Source organism: Pseudopodoces humilis, chromosome 26, assembly GCF_049639895.1.
Source record: "Pseudopodoces humilis isolate 2021_Gansu_Grassland_sample_001 chromosome 26, ASM4963989v1, whole genome shotgun sequence".
Lineage (NCBI taxonomy): Eukaryota > Metazoa > Chordata > Aves > Passeriformes > Paridae > Pseudopodoces > Pseudopodoces humilis.
This window is the reverse complement of record NC_142225.1, coordinates 5,407,694-5,426,415: the sequence shown is the minus strand read 5'-3', so window position 1 is coordinate 5,426,415 and position 18,722 is coordinate 5,407,694. Positions and strand designations below refer to the sequence as shown.

At 53.8% G+C, this 18,722-nt stretch overlaps 1 protein-coding gene across 1 annotated transcript in view; it reads right to left on the bottom strand.

The window, feature by feature from the left end:
- CR1 (complement C3b/C4b receptor 1 (Knops blood group)) overlaps positions 1-18,722 on the bottom strand; it is a 52,496-nt gene that overhangs the window by 13,925 nt on the left and 19,849 nt on the right. Inside the window, exons 26-59 of the mRNA XM_088067301.1 lie at positions 17,027-17,206; positions 16,135-16,314; positions 15,386-15,568; positions 15,066-15,245; positions 14,734-14,916; positions 14,058-14,240; positions 13,738-13,917; positions 13,406-13,588; positions 12,940-13,155; positions 12,467-12,658; positions 12,122-12,221; positions 11,702-11,787; positions 11,060-11,254; positions 10,531-10,710; positions 10,245-10,436; positions 10,013-10,112; positions 9,772-9,857; positions 9,060-9,254; positions 8,420-8,602; positions 7,912-8,091; positions 7,637-7,819; positions 7,321-7,503; positions 5,810-6,004; positions 5,079-5,261; positions 4,675-4,866; positions 4,338-4,437; positions 3,730-3,815; positions 2,575-2,754; positions 2,120-2,167; positions 1,729-1,911; positions 1,270-1,452; positions 889-1,068; positions 441-470; positions 220-295 (exon numbers count right to left, since the gene is read on the bottom strand). Of these exons, the coding sequence (XP_087923427.1) occupies positions 220-295; positions 441-470; positions 889-1,068; positions 1,270-1,452; positions 1,729-1,911; positions 2,120-2,167; positions 2,575-2,754; positions 3,730-3,815; positions 4,338-4,437; positions 4,675-4,866; positions 5,079-5,261; positions 5,810-6,004; positions 7,321-7,503; positions 7,637-7,819; positions 7,912-8,091; positions 8,420-8,602; positions 9,060-9,254; positions 9,772-9,857; positions 10,013-10,112; positions 10,245-10,436; positions 10,531-10,710; positions 11,060-11,254; positions 11,702-11,787; positions 12,122-12,221; positions 12,467-12,658; positions 12,940-13,155; positions 13,406-13,588; positions 13,738-13,917; positions 14,058-14,240; positions 14,734-14,916; positions 15,066-15,245; positions 15,386-15,568; positions 16,135-16,314; positions 17,027-17,206 (5,359 nt within the window). The remainder of the gene's footprint in view (positions 1-219; positions 296-440; positions 471-888; positions 1,069-1,269; positions 1,453-1,728; positions 1,912-2,119; positions 2,168-2,574; positions 2,755-3,729; positions 3,816-4,337; positions 4,438-4,674; positions 4,867-5,078; positions 5,262-5,809; positions 6,005-7,320; positions 7,504-7,636; positions 7,820-7,911; positions 8,092-8,419; positions 8,603-9,059; positions 9,255-9,771; positions 9,858-10,012; positions 10,113-10,244; positions 10,437-10,530; positions 10,711-11,059; positions 11,255-11,701; positions 11,788-12,121; positions 12,222-12,466; positions 12,659-12,939; positions 13,156-13,405; positions 13,589-13,737; positions 13,918-14,057; positions 14,241-14,733; positions 14,917-15,065; positions 15,246-15,385; positions 15,569-16,134; positions 16,315-17,026; positions 17,207-18,722) is intronic.

Here is an 18,722-nt window from a genome sequence, read left to right as displayed (position 1 = left end):
TCCAGGCTGTATCACTGACACAACCACTCCATGGATTCCAGGCTGTATCACTGACACAACCACTCCATGGATTCCAGGCTGTATCACTCGCAAGCCTGAGCTGAGGGTACAAAATGACAAGGCCTGGACACACTGAGGTAAATATTTCGAGTGTATCAAGTGTATAAAGCTTGGGACTTGGCACCAAGGGGCACGAATAAACATCCAGAGCTGCCTTACCCTTCCTTCTGCTTGGAGATTATTTTCCAGACAACGCCTGCCCCCAGGAGCAGCAGAACTGCTGCGGCCGCCGCTCCTGAGGGAGAAGAACCCGGGTTATTCTCACTGTGTGTTGTAAAGTACACAAAATGCACTACAGGGTGTATCTGCCAAGTAAGCAGAGGGAGGCTGTGCCACTGAGGCCACTGAGCTGGGGACAAAAATGTTCGTAAGCTGCTTACCTAGGCCCACAGACCTGGACTGGGAGGATGCTGGAGGGAAGGGAAAAATGAAAATCAGCAAACTGTTCTACCAAAATACAACATTTCTCAACTGTCCTTAATCAATACCAGTAAACCTTTTAGAATCATAGGTTGGTTTGGGTTGAAGGGATCTCTTAAAGTTCATCTGGTTCCACCGCCCTGCCATGAGCAGGACACTTTCCACTATCCCAGGTTGCTCCAAGCCCTGTCCAGCCTGGCCTTGGACACTTCCAGGTGTTCAGGGGCAGCCACAGCTTCCCCATGCCAGTGTCTCACTGCTAAGACCTACAACAGCAGATTTCTTAAAACCAGACCCTTTCCTTTGGTATATTTCCTGGTGTATTTCCTTTTTTAAAAAATACAGACATTTGCATGTTTAAAATACATTTGCATGCCTCTGTTTGATCTTTGCTTCCTTTACACTTACTCAGTTTACAGGCTGGCACGGGAGGGTCCCAGCTGAAATCCTCTTGGCACTGCGTGCGGCTGATTCCTTCCAGCACGTAACCTTCATCACATTCCAGAGTGATGTTAGTCCCCGAGCGATAAGTATTTCCTTTAATGGCTTTTTTAACACCTTGGACATCCGGGAATTCACATCTGATCTCTGAAATGGCAAGCAGTACAAAGAGGACATTTAGAGGGAACACAAAATACGAGAAACACAGCTGTGGGTTGTTTAGGACTTGAAGTGTAAGCAGGAATTAATTCTCATTCCGCAAGGTAACTCCTTTATTCGTGGCTGCAGAACTGGGAAGTGCCTCAGTCCCAGACGGAATTCTGAACAGCCAGGGAAGCTCAGACTCACCTTTGCACTGCGGGAGAGGCTGGCTCCAGGCTCCCGACACGGTGCAGGTGATGGAAGCATTCCCAAGCAGTGAGTAACCGGGATTGCAGCTGTAGGATACAGAGGCTCCGGAGGGAAAGGTGGCAGAGGTGTTGCCTTTGAGCCTCCCATTGGTGATGTTTGGAGGCTGCAGACACTTCCCAGCTGGAAAATCAGGGAGGGACAGACAAGATGCTGAAGGGTGGCCAGGGAGTGACCGAGGCACTGTCCCTCTGCAGCCTCCTCTGTTCCCTGTGAATTCCTTCCCCTGCACTCAGCAGCCCGGACCCCTGGAACTCCGGCAGGCTTTGGAAAGGCTGAAAACCCGAGCTTGTTCTTATCACACATTCTGTACTGAGATCTAGACCTTCTACAAACCTTCCCCCAAGGCAAGACTTGTTAAATGTCCTTTGATCTTCACTCTCTGCAGCCAAAACACACCTTGACAGACGGGAGGGGGATGGCTCCAGGCTCCAGATGCTGTGCAATAAATGGATGCTGTCCCCAGCAGAGAGAAGCCAGGCTCACAGGTGTAGTTTACAGATGTTCCCGGAGTAAAAACTGCTTTTGCTGGGCCATGGAAAGACCCGTGGGTGATATCTTCAGGCTTGGAGCAGTGCAGCACTGAAAACAGAGACGTGCAGATCAAAACAGAGCTCAGAGAGCCAAGAGGGAAAACTTCTGAGCAGCTGGGGAAGGCTGAACGCTCCCTCCCACAGCACTGACTCCAACAGCCCTGCACAAACCTCTGCAAAGTTGCCTCAAAAGAGCAGGACAGGTTGGGAAGAGGAGTTAGTGATTAATGAATCAAATCTTCAGGTAAAAGACCTACCTGGCTTTGTTGTGGTACCAGGCTGGTGGTAAGGTGCTGCCGCTCCATCTAAATGCAGCATTAAGAGTTTAAAAACAAGAATTTAAAAGCAAATAAAATGCACAAATTTACCTTAATTCCCCAGTAATTCCTCAGTATTACATTTCCAGGAAAAAAATCACTGCTCTCTGATAGTCAGTGTCTTGCAGCTACCAAATTCCTCACTTCCAGGGAACGGGGAGATGTAGATTATGGATTGCAACAAGCAGTGTGAGAAAGCACAAGTCATGCCAATACTTACAGCATTACCCAAGCCCTGGCTGATCTCCTGTGTGTGAAGAGAGGCACGAAATGAAAGGAAAAAATTCTGTGTTCTCTTTGTTGGAGCAAACAGGAGAAATAAAACCACCTTTGGTTTCGGTGAGTGAGCAGGAGAAGTCAGGAGCAATGTGCAATCCCCGAGAGCTGATTCTTACCCCGCTCACAGACAGGTACAGGTGGGTGCCACCTCCTGTCACCCTGGCACTGGGACGTGTGGTGGCCTCGCAGGGTGAAGCCTCGGTGGCACTTGAAGGTGACAGAGTCCCTGTAGGTGTAGCGGGGCTTGGGGACAGCCACCCTCCCATTCTGGATCTGTGGGGCTGGGCACACCACCCCTGAGAGAGAAATCCATATTTAGGGTTACATATTTGGGGTTAAGAAATCCATTTTAGGGTTACATATTTGGGGTTAAGAAATCCATTTTAGGGTTACATATTTGAGGTTAAGAAATCCATTTTAGGGTTACATATTTGAGGTTAAGAAATCCATTTTAGAGTTAAGAAATCCATATTTAGGGTTACATATTTGGGGTTAAGAAATCCATATTTAGGGTTAAGAAATCCATTTTAGGGTTACATATTTAGGGTTAAGAAATCCATATTTAGGGCTACAAAACCATGTATAATGAGCACATCCTAAAGTCCCAGTGTGCTCAGAGGAATTTTACACGTAGGACTCAGAGACTCAGATAAGATAAATTCAAGAACTGAGAGGTTTTAGTTCTTTTAGGTACCTTAAGGGTACCACAGCATCATATATATAAACATAGTTTTGTGGCTGTAAACAGAATAGTGTGAATATATTCTAATAAATACATGAAATGGGGTAGAAATCTGTCAGTACTGTCATTCTCATGAATGCTTTACTACCCCAACCTCATTGCCTTCCAAAGCAATTCCATCTGGAGAAAAGACTAATTGCAATGATCAACCCTTGCAAAACATCTTTGTGTTTTGGATAACAGTACAGGATTTGGAAAATTCCATTTCAATCGTACTCAAAGTACCACTCTTCTACTACAAAGCATTTTTTTACTTGATTTCTTATTTATGGTTGTGAAACAAAAGGGGACAAGTCCCCACAGGCATCTCACAACTCTTCAGTCTGCACTGCTGTGACAGATCAAAAGCTTACATCTGGAAGATTTTTAGAAGAAACCAAACATGCAAGCATAAAAAAACCCTATCCCAGAGGAATATTATGCTTTAATAGCCTTATTCCTTTAATTCTGTTTATTTAAAGGAAATGCTCTTTAATTTTAAGCACTTTACATGGCAATTCTGGCCCCGATCTAGTGGTGACCTACTTACTCTGACAGGTGGGAGGCAGACCGGTCCAGACAACATCTCTTCCCAAAATCTCACATCTCCTGTGGGACTGTCCAACCAATCTGTACCTGGAGGTACAGAGAGACAAATATCAGCCCATACCAAATCCTTCAGCTTGGATTGTGCCCTCCCCTGAGGTTTCCTTCTGTAGCCTCCTGGTTCCAGCTGATCGCCAAGGTCTCTCTGCTGGTTTGACACGAGGGAATGAAGGACACCAAGTTCCTTCTTCTCAGATCCAAGAGGAGCAACACTGGCCCCAAAAACTCTGGGTTAGATTGGTCAGGTGATAAATCAGGACCCAACTGATTTCCAAGGGCTGGAGCCTCCTTGTATCATGGGCTTGCTCCCACTCTCAGCTCCTGCTCGAGGCCATCTGAGAAGGGAAACTGAAACTGGCTTGCAAATTAATCTATTGAGCACAGGAGGGGAAAATGAGACAATTCTCCTTTTCTGGAAAAGGCAAATACGGTGAAATTTGAACCAAAATTCCAGTTCAGACCTTCTGTGGGAGAACAGCTGTGCAGAGGGGTGGGCTCTGATCCTTTACCCAACAGCAAACTCAGAGTCAGCAAAGGCAGCGTGGGACTCACCCTTGGTCACACGTGTGGCTCACGGTTGACCCGAAGAGGAGATCTGTCAGAACAACAACTCTGCCGTGCCTGGGGGACTCTGGGGGTTTACATTGCTTCCCTGGGAAAGAACAAGGCTGAGTTTAAACTCCTCTCTCAAGTTCTGTAACACACTAGGAGGTTTCTTAAGGCTCTGTCCGAGTGCTGCCACCAATGAAGTGATTTCGAAAAGGCCCAAAGCGGCCCAGACCTTGTGACTAGTAAAGCCATGTATCAACCTTTCCTTCAAAATTGCTCTATAAAACCCACAAACCAGACAATTTCCAACAACCAACACCAAATGGATGGAGCTATTCACTTTTACAGAACTCTAGGGCTTCAGACCACGTGCGGTTTTGGAGGCAAGTCAGAGTTTGGGGCACTCCAGGGCGTCTGGAGTGTCCCGGCCGGCAGCTGTAGCGCACGGTGTCCCCAACAGCAAATTCCAGCTGATTTCTGTATTCCCTGGTTAGCTCAGCAAAGGTGAGGTTTGGAGGTGCACCACAGCCACCTATCAGGGGAGAAAACAGGGAGAAACGGGGATGTCAGCTACAGAAGTAGTTTTAAAATGTATTTTGAGTATGTCGAGCTTAAAATCGTTGTGCAATATGGGTAAAAAAAGAGGAGGGTAAAGGATTCAGAATTCTGGGAAGAGTGAGGATGAGTCCTACAGGCAGAAACTTCCAGGCTATCCACAACTCCAAGCTTAGAGCCACAGTGTACCTGCACACTGAGGGAGAGGGAGGCTCCAGTTGCCAGAGTCGGTGCAGTAGATGGATGCCTCTCCCTGGAGGCTGTAGCCGGGGTCACAGCTGTAGTTCACAACCATCCCAGAGGGAAAAACCTCCACGTCCTGGCTGTTGTGCTTTCCTTTGTCAATATTTGGAGGTGAAGGGCATTGCAGCACTGAAGAGAGAGGACAAAAGGAAACTGAGAAAAAGGCAGGGCCATGACGCTGGGCCAGGCTGGGGAGGCTGGGGTTGTTCAGCCTGAGGAAAAGGCTCCAGGGAGAACTCAGAGCCTCTTCCAATGCCTGAAGGGCCTCCAAGAGAGCTGGAGAGGGGTTTGGGACAAGGGATGGAATGACAGGAATGGCCTCCCTCTGCCAGAGGGCAGGGTTAGATGGGATATTGCGAAGGAATTCCTCCCTCTCAGGGTGGGGAAGCCCTGGCACAGGTGCCCAGAGCAGCTGTGGCTGCCCCTGGATCCCTGGCAGTGCCCAAGGCCAGGCTGGACAGGGCTGGGAGCAGCCTGGGACAGTGGGAGGTGTCCCTGCTCATGGCAGAGGGTGGGATGAGCTGATTTTAAGCTTCTTAAACTCAGTGCCATTGGAAAAGAATCACTATTTTCAGGAGTCTGCCCAAACCTTCCAAAGGAGGGAGCAGTAAAGGAGAAATTACAAGGCTTCAAGCACACAACAACTTAAACAAATTAGAAGCAGCTCCAAAACTTACTTTTGCAAAACTCCTTGGCTTCAGACCACGTTAGATTTTCAAGGCATGTGATAGTTGGTGATATCTGTGGCTGTTCCACGTATCCAGGCCGACAGGTGTAGTTCACAGTCATCCCGACGGGAAACGCAGTCTGATTTTCATACTCCTCACTTAGCTCAGCAAACAGCAGCAGTGGTGGTGTGCCACAATCGGCTGCTAAAAAACAAAATGGGCATGAGAAATATGTTTTTAGCTAAAGAGAAACAGGTGCATGATAGGCACTGTTAAACCCCAAGTTATTAAAGCATCTTCTGTGCAGTCTGACGTTTGTCTGAATCAAATAACGCTCAGAGTGGCACCTAGTTTATGTGGTCTTAAAAAAAAATAGGATAAAACAGTGCCCAAAAAATAGTTTGGCCAGTGTGGTGCCTTCACACGACTCTGGGCTGTAGAGTGCAGAAATCTTTAATTTCAGCATTAGAACACCCAAGCCTGTCTCCTTTTGGGAAACTTGAGCAGTGCCACCAGCTTACTCCCAGCGCCACCAGAGCGCAGCTCCTGCGTGTGGCTCTCCCTACACCGGGCAATCCTGCAGCTTGGCAGGTTTGCCTGATCCAGGGTGAGCCTGGCACGGGATGGGTGCTGAGCCTGGCACGGGATGGGTGCTGAGCCTGGCACGGGATGGATTCTGAGCCTGGCACGGGATGGATGCTGAGCCTGGCACGGGATGGATTCTGAGCCTGGCACGGGATGGATGCTGAGCCTGGCACGGGATGGGTGCTGAGCCTGGCACGGGATGGGTGCTGAGCCTGGCACGGGATGGATTCTGAGCCTGGCACGGGATGGATTCTGAGCCTGGCACGGGATGGGTGCTGAGCCTGGCACGGGATGGGTGCTGAGCCTGGCACGGGATGGATTCTGAGCCTGGCACGGGATGGATTCTGAGCCTGGCACGGGATGGGTGCTGAGCCTGGCACGGGATGGATGCTGAGCCTGGCACGGGATGGATTCTGAGCCTGGCACGGGATGGATGCTGAGCCTGGCACGGGATGGATGCTGAGCCTGGCACGGGATGGATTCTGAGCCTGGCACGGGATGGATGCTGAGCCAGCCCCAGCTGCACAGTGTGGGTAGGGAAGGCTCCAGTTGCCCCAGGCCGTGCACAGGACCGAGGGGTCCCCGAGCAGTGAGGAGCTGGCAGCTGTGGCTGACAGAGCTGCTGCTGGTGAGGCTCACACCCAGCTCAGCGCGGCGTGGGCAATGGCAGGGGGCGAAGGGCAGAGCAGCGCTGCCAGGGCAGGAGCAGAGAGCAGAGAGCAGAGAGCAGAGAGCAGAGAGCAGAGAGCAGAGAGCAGAGAGCAGAGAGCAGAGAGCAGAGAGCGGAGAGCGGAGAGCGGAGAGGGGAGAGCTGAGAGCAGAGAGCGGAGAGCAGAGAGCAGAGAGCAGAGAGCAGAGAGCAGAGAGCAGAGGTTTAGGGGTTTACCCAGAGGTGGAGCACTGGTACCACACAAAGCCCGTCCCAGCTGGCTCACCTGGCTGGCAGGTGGGGACAGCAGGCACCCAGCGGCTGTCGGGCTGGCACTTGGCCCCACGGCTGCCCCTCAGCACGAAGCCTGGCTGGCACTGGAAGGTGACGTTGTCCCCAGGGTGGTACACAGCCCTCCGGCCCTCGGCCACCTCTCCGTTCTTGATGCTGGGGCTGCTGCAGGTGATCACTGGGGGGGAAAAGCAGCAGAGCTGGGGCTGGGTGAGCAGCCAGAGCTGAGGTTCCCCCTTTGTTTGCGAGGTCACAGTTCAGTTCAGGGGTGCTGGCCCTTCCCTCTGTGGGTACCAGCGTTTCCAGCTCACCTTCACAGCGGGGGTAAGGGATGCTCCAGACTCCCGATGGCAAACAGGACACCGTGGTTTTCCCGGTGAGGGCGTACCCCGGCTCACAGTTGTACTTCACTGACGTGCCAGGGATGAACTCTGTCACACCCTTGCTGTCGTGCTGGCCGTTTCTGATAATTGGAGGGGGAGGACACGGCAGCACTGCAGGGAGGAGGAACAGTCCCAGCTAGCCAAGAGCTGGCTACACAGAGGCTCAGAAATCAGCCACCACCCTGGCCCTCATGTGCACTTACGCTTCTCACAGGTGGGGACAGGAGGGTGCCACTTGCCCCCAAACTGGCACTGAGACTCTTGAGAGCCCTTCAAGGCATAACCAAAGTTGCATTCGAAGAATATGATGTCCTTCAGCCTGTAGGTGGTCTCCAAGCCAGTCGCTTTTCCGTTCTCAATCTCCGGCTTGGTGCAGCCGGTTGCTGGAAGGGAAGAGCACGAGGAGGTGAAGAGCTGAGGATGTGAAACCCCTCCTGGCTGTGGAGGGACAGCACCTGCTGCTGGGCCTGGCCATCACTGTCACGGGCATTTCAACATTACTGACTCTTGTTCTTACACAAAATATCGTTATTCAGCTGTTCCTGAGCGTTTGTGCTCAGCAGGAACAGAAAGGGAAACCCACAGAGGCACACGGGGCTGCTCCTGCCCGTGGCACCGCTGGTCTCTGCCTCTCCCTGGGGATTTGGTTGCAGCGATTAAACCAAGAGCCAAGAAGGAGCCCAGGGACAGGCAGAAATCCCACAAACACACCTTGGCAGCGGGGCTGGGGCCGGCTCCAGGTTCCCCTGGCGGTGCAGCGGATGGAGGCGTTCCCGAGCAGGGAATAACCCTCGGCGCAGGTGTACAGCACCTCGGAGCCCGGGCTGTGCCTGGCCCCGGGGCTGCCACTGTGCTGCCCATTGGCAATGCTGGGGGGGGCAGGACACCTCACCTCTGCCAGGGACAACAAAAGGAGCGTGAGAAATAGGGACAGGGCAAGAAAACCTCCAAAAATCCAACCTTCTGAAAGCAAAGGAGGGAGACAACACAAGTGCAATCAGTCAGGACAAGGTGATATGTAACTTTTCCAGAAGCTCTCCTTAGCTCTTTTCTCCATCAGAGAACAACATCCTGGTTTTTAGAACAGTTTCAGAAGTAATAAATCAGATTAAGTTGTAATGAAAACTGAAGCAATAACAGTACTTCCCCGTCAGCATCAAAAAGAAAACGCTGTTATATTAAAGCGCTGCTCAAATAAACATTTTATGCGTAGAAAAACGATTAAAAAAATCGTAAATGCTCTGAGTCGTTCTGAACACTGACATGAACTGCTGTGAAGAAATAAAATCACTTGTGTCCCCATGGGCAGGGGGACAGGCAGAGCTGGCTGTGGGCACACCCCGAGCCGTACCTTGGCACCGTGGCACTGCCCCGCTCCACGTGCCGCGCTGCCCGTCCGCAGAGCTGCAGGACAGGGAGGCGTCTCCAGCCAGGGCCAGCCCCGAGCTGCAGGTGTAGGTGACCACGTCCCCGAAGGAGAAGGTGTCCCTGGAGCCCCCGCTGTGTGTCCCGTGCGGGATGGCCGGGGGGGGAGCGCAGGTGATGCCTGTGGGCAGCACAAGGGCACGGTCACAAGGGGAATGCGGGCACACCCTCTGCCCAGGAAGGGCGCTGATGGAGAGGAAACCACCTCAGCAGTGACACAATGACCCCAATGCTCCAGGAACAAACTTTGCATGGAAAGAAAACACACGTGGGAATTAAAATCTGTCCCCTCCTGTGAGTCACTTCCTTGCTGGCCGTGTCTGGAGGTGCTGGGACAATTCTTACCTCACTTTCCATAACCACCAGTGACACAGCGAGAGAGACTGGCCAGTGAGGAATACTTACCCACCAACAGAGAGTTTAAAATATTAATGTTTCCTCCCAGTTTGGACCAGAAGAAATAAAACACCTTTGAAACTATTTTCAGAAGCAGATCCAAAACAAAATGGAAAGAAAAAGGAAATATTTAACACATTCAGTGACTTGAGAAATCTTTTGCAACAAAACTTTTGGCTTGAAAGAAATCTTACTTTATCTTGTAAACCATCTCCAAGGGCCTGCTGTGGTGGCCTACTTACGCTGGCAGACAGGAGGATCCCCACTCCACGAGACACCTGTGCCAGAGACCTCACAAATTCTCTGGGAGCCTCCCACCAGCTTGTACCTGGACCACACAGAAGGATTCATTAATTTAACAGTGAGGTTTCTTGCCTTGAGATTTCTTTACAACCCTTGCAAGTGGCAGGCAAGAGTTCTGACTTGGGAACAGGGTTGTGTAAAGCTGAAAATCCATTTCCCTCTCAGCAGGGCAAGACTCACCCTTTGTCACAAGTGTAATTAATTCTGGAGCCGAGGAGGAGATCTGTGAGGACAACAGCTCTGCCATTCTCTGGGTCCCCTGGGCTGGGACACTGCTGCCCTGGAAGGGAGCACAGCCTCCTCAGCCAGGGCTGCCACCACAGAGAGCAGGCAGAGAAACCCACAGAGCTGGGCAAACATGGAAAACCAGCCAAGCCTCACACTTCAGGTTCCCAGCACTTGCAGGACGTACTTTTACAGAACTGCAGCGCTGCTGACCACGTCTGGTTCCTGAGGCAGGTGATGGCTGGCGAGACCCCCGGGAGCTGGGTGTAGCCAGGCTGGCACACGAATTCCACCCTGCTCCCCTCGGGAAACACCTCCTGCTTCCTGTAGGGCTCCTTCAGCTCGGCAAACTCCAGCCTGGCAGGGGCTCTGCAGCCAGCTGCTGGGAGACAGAGCCAGCCCAGCTGTTAAAGAACCAGGAAAGGTGGATTTGGGAGAGCAGGGGAAGGTTAACACCCTGGTGGGACACTTGCCCGGCTCGCAGACCGGCACAGGCGGCTCCCAGGTGTTGTTTGGTTGGCACTGGAGCTCTCTGTGGCCACGAATGGCATAGCCTGGGTCACATTCAAATGTCACCGTGTCCCTGTGTGCGTAGGCAGACCTGGGAGCCACGATCCTCCCGTTCTGGATCCGTGGGACCGGACAACTCGCCACTGGAAAAGAAAAGAGGTGTGGGTGCTCCAAACGGGTCCTCAGGCAGAGCTGTGCGGCTGTGAAGCCACCAAGGGCTGCAATTTTAAGATGCAAGCCTGAAAATAATTTTCCTAGAGATGATGTTGTGCCCGCATCCTGCGATATCAAACATCTCCAAGGAGAAAGGGGATCCTGGGGCAGTGGGATGACCCTCCAGCCTCCCCCACTCTGCTTGGCCTCAGCCCTTGAAAACGCTTGGGCAAAAGTTCCAGCTGGCCAGAGTTTCCCAGTCATTCCCAACGGGGAGCAGCAGCTCTGGGAGGATTTCTGGGGGATTTCTGGGGGTCCCTAGGTGCAGCCCAGCCCCACCTCCGCAGGCCGGCAGGGGCTCGCTCCACACGCCGCTGCTGCCGTCGCGGGTGGTGCAGTGGATGGAGGGCTCCCCGTGCAGAGGGAAGCCGGGGTCACAGCTGTAGGTCACCGAGGTGCCGTAGTGGAACTCGCTCAGCAGCCGGCCCGAGTGCTTCCCGTTGGGGATGTCCGGGGGTGGCTCGCAAGGGATGCCTGCAGAGGTGCAGAACGAGGATTCTCAGTTCAACAGCAGCACCTGAAATCCCTCAGTCTGTGGGACACAAAAGCTGGTTCTAAAGATGGAAATCCTTGTTGGCAGGTGGAAAGCGGGGCCAGTAATCAAAGCTCTGAGGAGGAAACACCTGCATGCTTTGCATTTCCTGCTTCTTAAGAAATAAGGAATCAAATGCTTATTTTGTGTCACTGGTGTAAAATCCTGGTGCCAAGACGTGCAGCAGGCACAGTCTGTGTGTCACCTGTGTGTCACACCTAGGAGAGTCTGGGAAATGCTTTAAAACCCCAGAATGTACCAGCAAATGTTTCTCTCTCCGTGTGAAGCTGTCCCCTGATCAGCCACACTACTTGATCAGCAAAGTGGCAGTCTCTGCTGGAAAATATTTCCCAGATCCGTGCAAACCCCCAGAGCCGTAAGCTACTTACGCTGACAGAGGGGAACGTCACCACTCCATGCAACGCGTCCCCCAGAGATCTGACAGCGTCTGCTGGACTGTCCAATCAACCTGTGCCTGGTGGTGGAAGGATTGGTCATTCATCCCAAGCCTCTGCAGCTGCTGCTCCTCCTCAGCCCTGGGATGTGGGACCAGCCCTGCTGGCAGCAGAGCCGTGGCCCTGCAGGGAGGTTCCTTCCTTGCTCTGCCCCACGCATTTCCCAGTATTTATAGGCTGTATCTCTATAAATACAGATATACTTTAGTGTTTAGGCACAACAGTGAGCACCTCGTGCTCTGTAGGTACAGAACCCTGCACTGGGGCTTCTCTGCAGAATCCATTTGCTGGGAGTGAATGAACAGGGGTTCAGATTAGTTCACTCACCTAATCCATCTCCAAAGCAGGACTTACCCCTCCTCACAGCTGTAAACCACTGTAGATCCAATCTGGAGATCTGTCAGGGAAATAATCTTGCCATTCACAGGCTCACCAGGGTGACTGCACTGTTTCCCTGGGAAAGGAAAACACCCTTATTTTAGGCTCCTGTCTCTCTACCCCACAGTATGAAATATGCAATTATTCCTCCATTCCCCTGCCCACATTCCCAGTTCCCCCCAACACTGGTTTCCAACAGCAGAGAGTTACATGGCTTTACTAGTCACACATTCAGAATAACATCAAGGTTTTGGCAGCATGGACAGAGCCTGGGACCTGTTCCTCCTGCACCAACAGACACCAAATCAAGGATCTATTCACTTTTACAGAACTCTAGTGCTTCTGACCACACTCCGCTCTCAAGGCATGTAACAGTAGGTGACATTCCTGGGACTTTAGCATATCCAGGACGACAAGTGTACTGCACAGTCTTCCCAACAGAAAAATCAATGGCATTTCTATGCTCCTCATTTAGCTCAGCAAACTGAAACCTTGTGGGAGCACCACAAGCACCTATTGAGAGAGAAAAGAGACATGAGAACCTGGCAGGACAGGCACATCAGGGGCAAGCACACAAAGAGCACTGCTAGGAGGAAAGGGGTTGGGCTCGCCTTGCAAAAATGTTTATTTTGATTAATATAAATAAAGAAATTAATAAACAAACTCATATTCCCAAAGGGTTGCAGAGGATTAGGTTCATATTTCTTAGATGTTCCCCTCAAAGGGGTTAACAACATTTTTTAAACAGGATTAGGGGACATGAAATATCAGAATAACCTGAGGTTGTTGTGTACCTGGAGACCTGAAGGTGTCCTGGTGAGGCAGTGCTGTGTCACACACAGGAGCAGGGGGCTGCCAGCTGCCATCCTCCTGGCAGGACACGCTGGCACTGCCCCGCAGCCTGTAACCATCGTGGCACTGAAATGTCACCGTTTGCCCGGGCGCAGAGAGGAGTCCGTGGCCAGCAACTTGCCTTCCGTTGGCTACGATTGGACTGATGCAGACGGTCCCTGGAAATGAGGGTGGGCAGGAGGAGCAGAAGAAAACACAAATCCACAGGCTGTTGACGTTTCAACAACAAAATCAGCGTGATGTCCACACAAACCTCCCCAGCCGCAGGAAGGCTTGACTTTAATCGATTCCATGATACACTTTACATGGAATTAACCCTTCTGGAGGATCTGTTTGCACTGGGAACGGTGTCCCCTGTGCCCAGAGGCACTCTGTGTTTGTCCCCGAGGAGACCGTGCCCGGACTCACCTTCACAGCGAGGGCTGGGCTGGCTCCAGTTCCCCGATGCTCTGCAAGACACAGCGGCATTTCCAACCAGGTAATAGCCGGGATGGCAGCTGTACCTCACGGACATCCCAGCCGAGAAAAACGCTTTGTCCTGCCCGTTGTGGTTTCCATTGGCGACCTCCGGAGGCATCGGGCACGGCCGGACTGCGAGATGGAGATGGGAAATTTAATTCAGCGACAGAGCAGGGAACGAGGGGACGGCAGCCAGAGCGATGCTGCGCTGCTGGGTTAAATCCCTGCCTGAGCCCCCGTTCCTGCTGCAGCCCCTGCTCGTGGGCAGCAGCCGCACTCACCCCTCTGGCAGACAAGGAGCGGCGGGTCCCAGGTGCCCCCGGGCTGGCACCGAGCCTCAGCGGTGTCCTCTGAGCTGTATCCAGCATCGCAGTCAAACAGCAGAGTCTCTCCAGCTCTGTAGGTGCTCTGGGGGTTGTAGACGTTCCCGTTCTGCACCTCGGGTACCTGGCAGCCGATCGCTGTGGGAACAGAGTCCTTTTAATGTCACTGCGTGAGCTGCACCCTGCACACACAGAGCCCCCTCCTGCCGCCACTGCCGTGAGCCGGCTGCTCTGATCGCACAGGACACCCGGCAGCCGGGAGCGAGGCACCCACACACCTTCACAGCGGGGCAGGGGCCGGCTCCAGAGCCCGGAGTCCGTGCAGGTGATGGACGCATTCCCGAGCAGCTGAAAGCCCTCGCTGCAGTTGTAGGACACGGTCACTCCCCGGGGAAAGCTGGCCCGGGAGTGTCCGCTGTGCAGCCCATTGGCGATGCTCGGTGGCCGAGGACAGCTCAGCTCTGCAGAGCGACGGGAAAACCTCATGAGAACTTGGGAGAGGTGATTTTGGAGAAGCAGCTTAGCCCCACCCTCCAGCATGTCAGACTTTGGGGGGACAGAGAGCTCGAGCCCCTGGTCCTGCCAGCTGCATCCTGCAGCAGCCTTTGGGTGTCTCGTCTCTCCTCTGATTTTTTGGACAAAGAGTATTGAAATGATTCGTTTAAACTCAGCTGGTCTCCCCCTAAAAGCGATGTCCCCCCATGGCCGTGCCTGGTCTCAGCACCGTCACCGTCCGTGGAAGCGCTGGAGCCAGGCTGTGACTGGAGCTCAGGGAGGAGGGGGCTGCCTCGGGGTTCGGGGATCTTAACTTGCTCTTTACACATTATAAACCCATATATTTCATTAAAACAGAATTCAGTCTCTCACTGAAGGTCTCAGTGGACTTGGTGAGGGTGTCCCCTGTGCCCAGAGGCACTCTGTGTTTGTCCCCGAGGGGACCGAGCCCGGACTCACCTTCACAGCGAGGGCTGGGCTGGCTCCAGTTCCCCGATGCTCTGCAAGACACAGCGGCATTTCCAACCAGGTAATAGCCGGGATGGCAGCTGTACCTCACGGACATCCCAGCCGTGAAAAACGCTTTGTCCTGCCCGTTGTGGTTTCCATTGGCGACCTCCGGAGGCATCGGGCACGGCCGGACTGCGAGATGGAGATGGGAAATTTAATTCAGCGACAGAGCAGGGAACGAGGGGACGGCAGCCAGAGCGATGCTGCGCTGCTGGGTTAAATCCCTGCCTGAGCCCCCGTTCCTGCTGCAGCCCCGGCTCGTGGGCAGCAGCCGCACTCACCCCTCTGGCAGACAAGGAGCGGCGGGTCCCAGGTGCCCCCGGGCTGGCACCGAGCCTCAGCGGTGTCCTCTGAGCTGTATCCAGCATCGCAGTCAAACAGCAGAGTCTCTCCAGCTCTGTAGGTGCTCTGGGGGTTGTAGACGTTCCCGTTCTGCACCTCGGGTACCTGGCAGCCGATCGCTGTGGGAACAGAGTCCTTTTAATGTCACTGCGTGAGCTGCACCCTGCACACACAGAGCCCCCTCCTGCCGCCACTGCCGTGAGCCGGCTGCTCTGATCGCACAGGACACCCGGCAGCCGGGAGCGAGGCACCCACACACCTTCACAGCGGGGCAGGGGCCGGCTCCAGAGCCCGGAGTCCGTGCAGGTGATGGACGCATTCCCGAGCAGCTGAAAGCCCTCGCTGCAGCTGTAGGACACGGTCACTCCGCGGGGAAAGCTGGCCCGGGAGTGTCCGCTGTGCAGCCCATTGGCGATGCTCGGTGGCCGAGGACAGCTCAGCTCTGCAGAGGGAAGGGAACGGCCTGTGGGTCTGCTCTTTGCTGCTTTGTGTGCTGCCAGGGTGATATCCTGGATTCTGCTCTGTGTGCCATTTGCTGGATCGAGGCTTTAATTCACTAAAGGTGCAGCTGCACCTGCCAGAAATTCCTGTCAGTGATGACAGCCCCGACAGGACTGCGGGTGCATCACAGGATTTGGCAGGGAGCCACACTGACATGGAAGCAGAGCATAATTATGATTACTTCCATTCCACAGTGAAGGTGAAATGCCCCACATCTGCCCAGAGAGTCAGAAATCCCCCCGGGATTCAGATCCTGTCATCTCACGGGGTTCGCTTCTCCCCATCTCTCTCGGAGCCCCAGCCAGGGCACAGCCATCCATCCCCCCGTCCCAGCCCAGCGTGTTCCACCGGGGCTGTTTGTGTCTCTGCCAGCCGAGCTGGCAGCTCTGCTTGGAGCAGGGAAGCCGGGACAGATCCATGCCGGCTTTGCCTTTCCCCCGAATGTGTGAGGACACAAGAGGGAGCTTTGCCCGCGGCCGGCGCTGCTCACCCCGCTGGGATTCTCACCTTTCCTGCACTCTGGAGGAGGGGGGTCCCACCTGGAGCCAGCTCCGCAGGTGCTGCTGCCGGAGCCTCGCAGAGCGTACCCCGGGCTGCAGGTGAAGGTCACCGTGTCCCATGTCCTGTAGGAATAGCGACGAGGGGACACCGTCCCGTACCGGACACGTGGGAACGGGCACAGGGCAGCTGGAAAAGGGAGAGAAAGGAAATGTTCGCCTGCACAGGTTCCTGCCGTGATGGTGTCGGTGCAGCTGGGGTGGGGGCCCCTGGGGTCGCAGGACCCTCCCTGTGCCCCCGGGGGTCCCCTCTGCCACCTTTGCTGACAAATCCCCGGCAGCAGTGCGGGACTGACCCGGAGCACCCCAGGATCGGTGCTGCCAGGAGCACCCCGGGATCGGTGCTGCCAGGAGCACCCCGGGATCGGTGCTGCCAGGAGCACCCCGGGATCGGTGCTGCCAGGAGCACCCCAGGATCCGTGCTGCCAGGAGCACCCCAGGATCGGTGCTGCCAGGAGCACCCCGGGATCGGTGCTGCCAGGAGCACCCCGGGATCGGTGCTGCCAGGAGCACCCCGGGATCGGTGCTGCCAGGAGCACCCCGGGATCGGTGCTGCCAGGAGCACCCCGGGATCGGTGCTGCCAGGAGCACAGGGCTGGGCCGGGGGCTCGCTGGGGGTGCCCAGCCCGGCCTGGGGGTCCCGGCTGCGGCTCTGATGACCCCAGAGCGTCTCTGCCATCAGCAGGAGAGCTCGGAGGCTCCGCGATGCCGAGCTCCACCCGGGACCAGCGCAGGGCTCCCATTTCCCTCCGCAGGGATCAGCGAGGAGAGGAGCAGCGGTGAGGAGGAGGAGGGACGTGGGAGGAAGGCCCCAGAGGAGCAGAGCTGCTGCTCTGCCTTACCTCGAGCCCCGGGCGCGGTGCTGAGGAGCAGAGCGGAGCTGCCCAGCAGGCAGAGGGTGAAGGTGGGCACCATCCCCGGCACTGCCGGCGGCTCCGGGGGCGCGGGGCAGATATGGGCACCCCAGTTCCCCCCAGTGCCCCCGTGGGAGGAAGGAGACGCTGCTGGGGGACTTCCCAGGACTGTGGGACAGGAACTGTGGGCTCCCCGGCACATGCAGGCACAGCCAGCACCCCCGGGGAGGCCGCAGGTGCCTCAGGCTGCCATCGCTGCTGTTTTTGGCAGGGGAGGATGTGGAAGGAGGGGTGGAAAAGGGCTGGGTGCAGGCAGAGGTGCTGGAGCTGTGCCCACGGTGCAGAGCATCCTCAGGGGAAGTGTCCCAGCTCTGTCCCAGAGCCCCAGGTGATGGTGGTGGCACCTGAGGGACATGGCACAATTCACCTGCCCAGGCATGGGAGCGGCAGAGTGGGGCATTCCCTCCTCCCATAAAAACCAGAGCAGCTGTGGACACAGATCCCTCTGATCCGACCCTGGGCTCATCCCTCACCACTGGCAGCAAGAATAAAGGCCCCAGACAGAACTTTTTGGTGAAGGAGCAGCCCCAGCAGTTCCAGCTCCTCACCTCACATAGGTGACACTTTCTGAGCCTAAAACAGGCAGCGAGACACAAACTGCTTTTATCTCTTCTATTGACAGAGATATTCCAATCCTTACAAATCCAACATTCACCCTTTGGAATTGCACTTGGTCGTTTGCACCCAGATTATAAAGAAAAATCACGTAGAATTTATTACAAATACAGTAAAAACTCTGCAATGGTAAATTTTGGTGATCACACCTGTAAATGATGTTTCAGCATTCGCAATTCCTTTCATTGGATTGTGGGGAGATAATTCCAAGCTGATCCCCAAATCACATGTTAAATCAATTGAAAAAAAAAATCACTTTGGACTACGCAGTAGGAATAAATGGGATTAAAATAGCAAACCCAAACACAACCCAGAGCTGCGAGGCTTAGGTTGTATTTAGTCCATTTAGTCTCTCACATGGCTTCCAGTAAGAGAGAAATAAAAATAACCAGCAAAGTGCTTGTTCTGCAAGGCTGAGACAGCTGGACAGGACAGTGCTCTGCTGGGAAGGGAGAACTTGGGGGTTTGTTTGGAACAAGGCTGATGTGTGGATGGAAATGGCTATTTGTGGGTTTCCTTCTTATTAAAGGCTCGTTCCTGCCAGCAGGAAGGCACTGGGGGAAGTGGGGAAACCAAAGGTCTGTAGTAGACGCATTTTGGATGGTTCCTGTTCCCAAGTGCGCGTCATGAGAAGCTCCCAGATGGGTGATTTACCTCTGCAGCAGACAAAACCCCAAACCTCAATGTTTTGCTTTCCCAGCAGCTAAAAGTCTGAGTGACTCAAGCTTAGCCAGTCAAAATTCCACCAAACAGTGGTGTTTCCCTTCTAGACAGGAAATCTGCCAGTCTGAGCTCCATTTTCTGGCACCTCTTCAGCTTATCCAGTGATCCTTTAGCCAGGCTGAGTTATGGCCAGGGAAGGACACCAACACCTCAGCGTGGCCTTTCCATCAGCCAGACAAATCCAGGGCATCCATTATATATATATTATATATATATTTTATATATATATAATAAGATATAATATATATTATATATATTATAATATATAATATATATTATAATATAT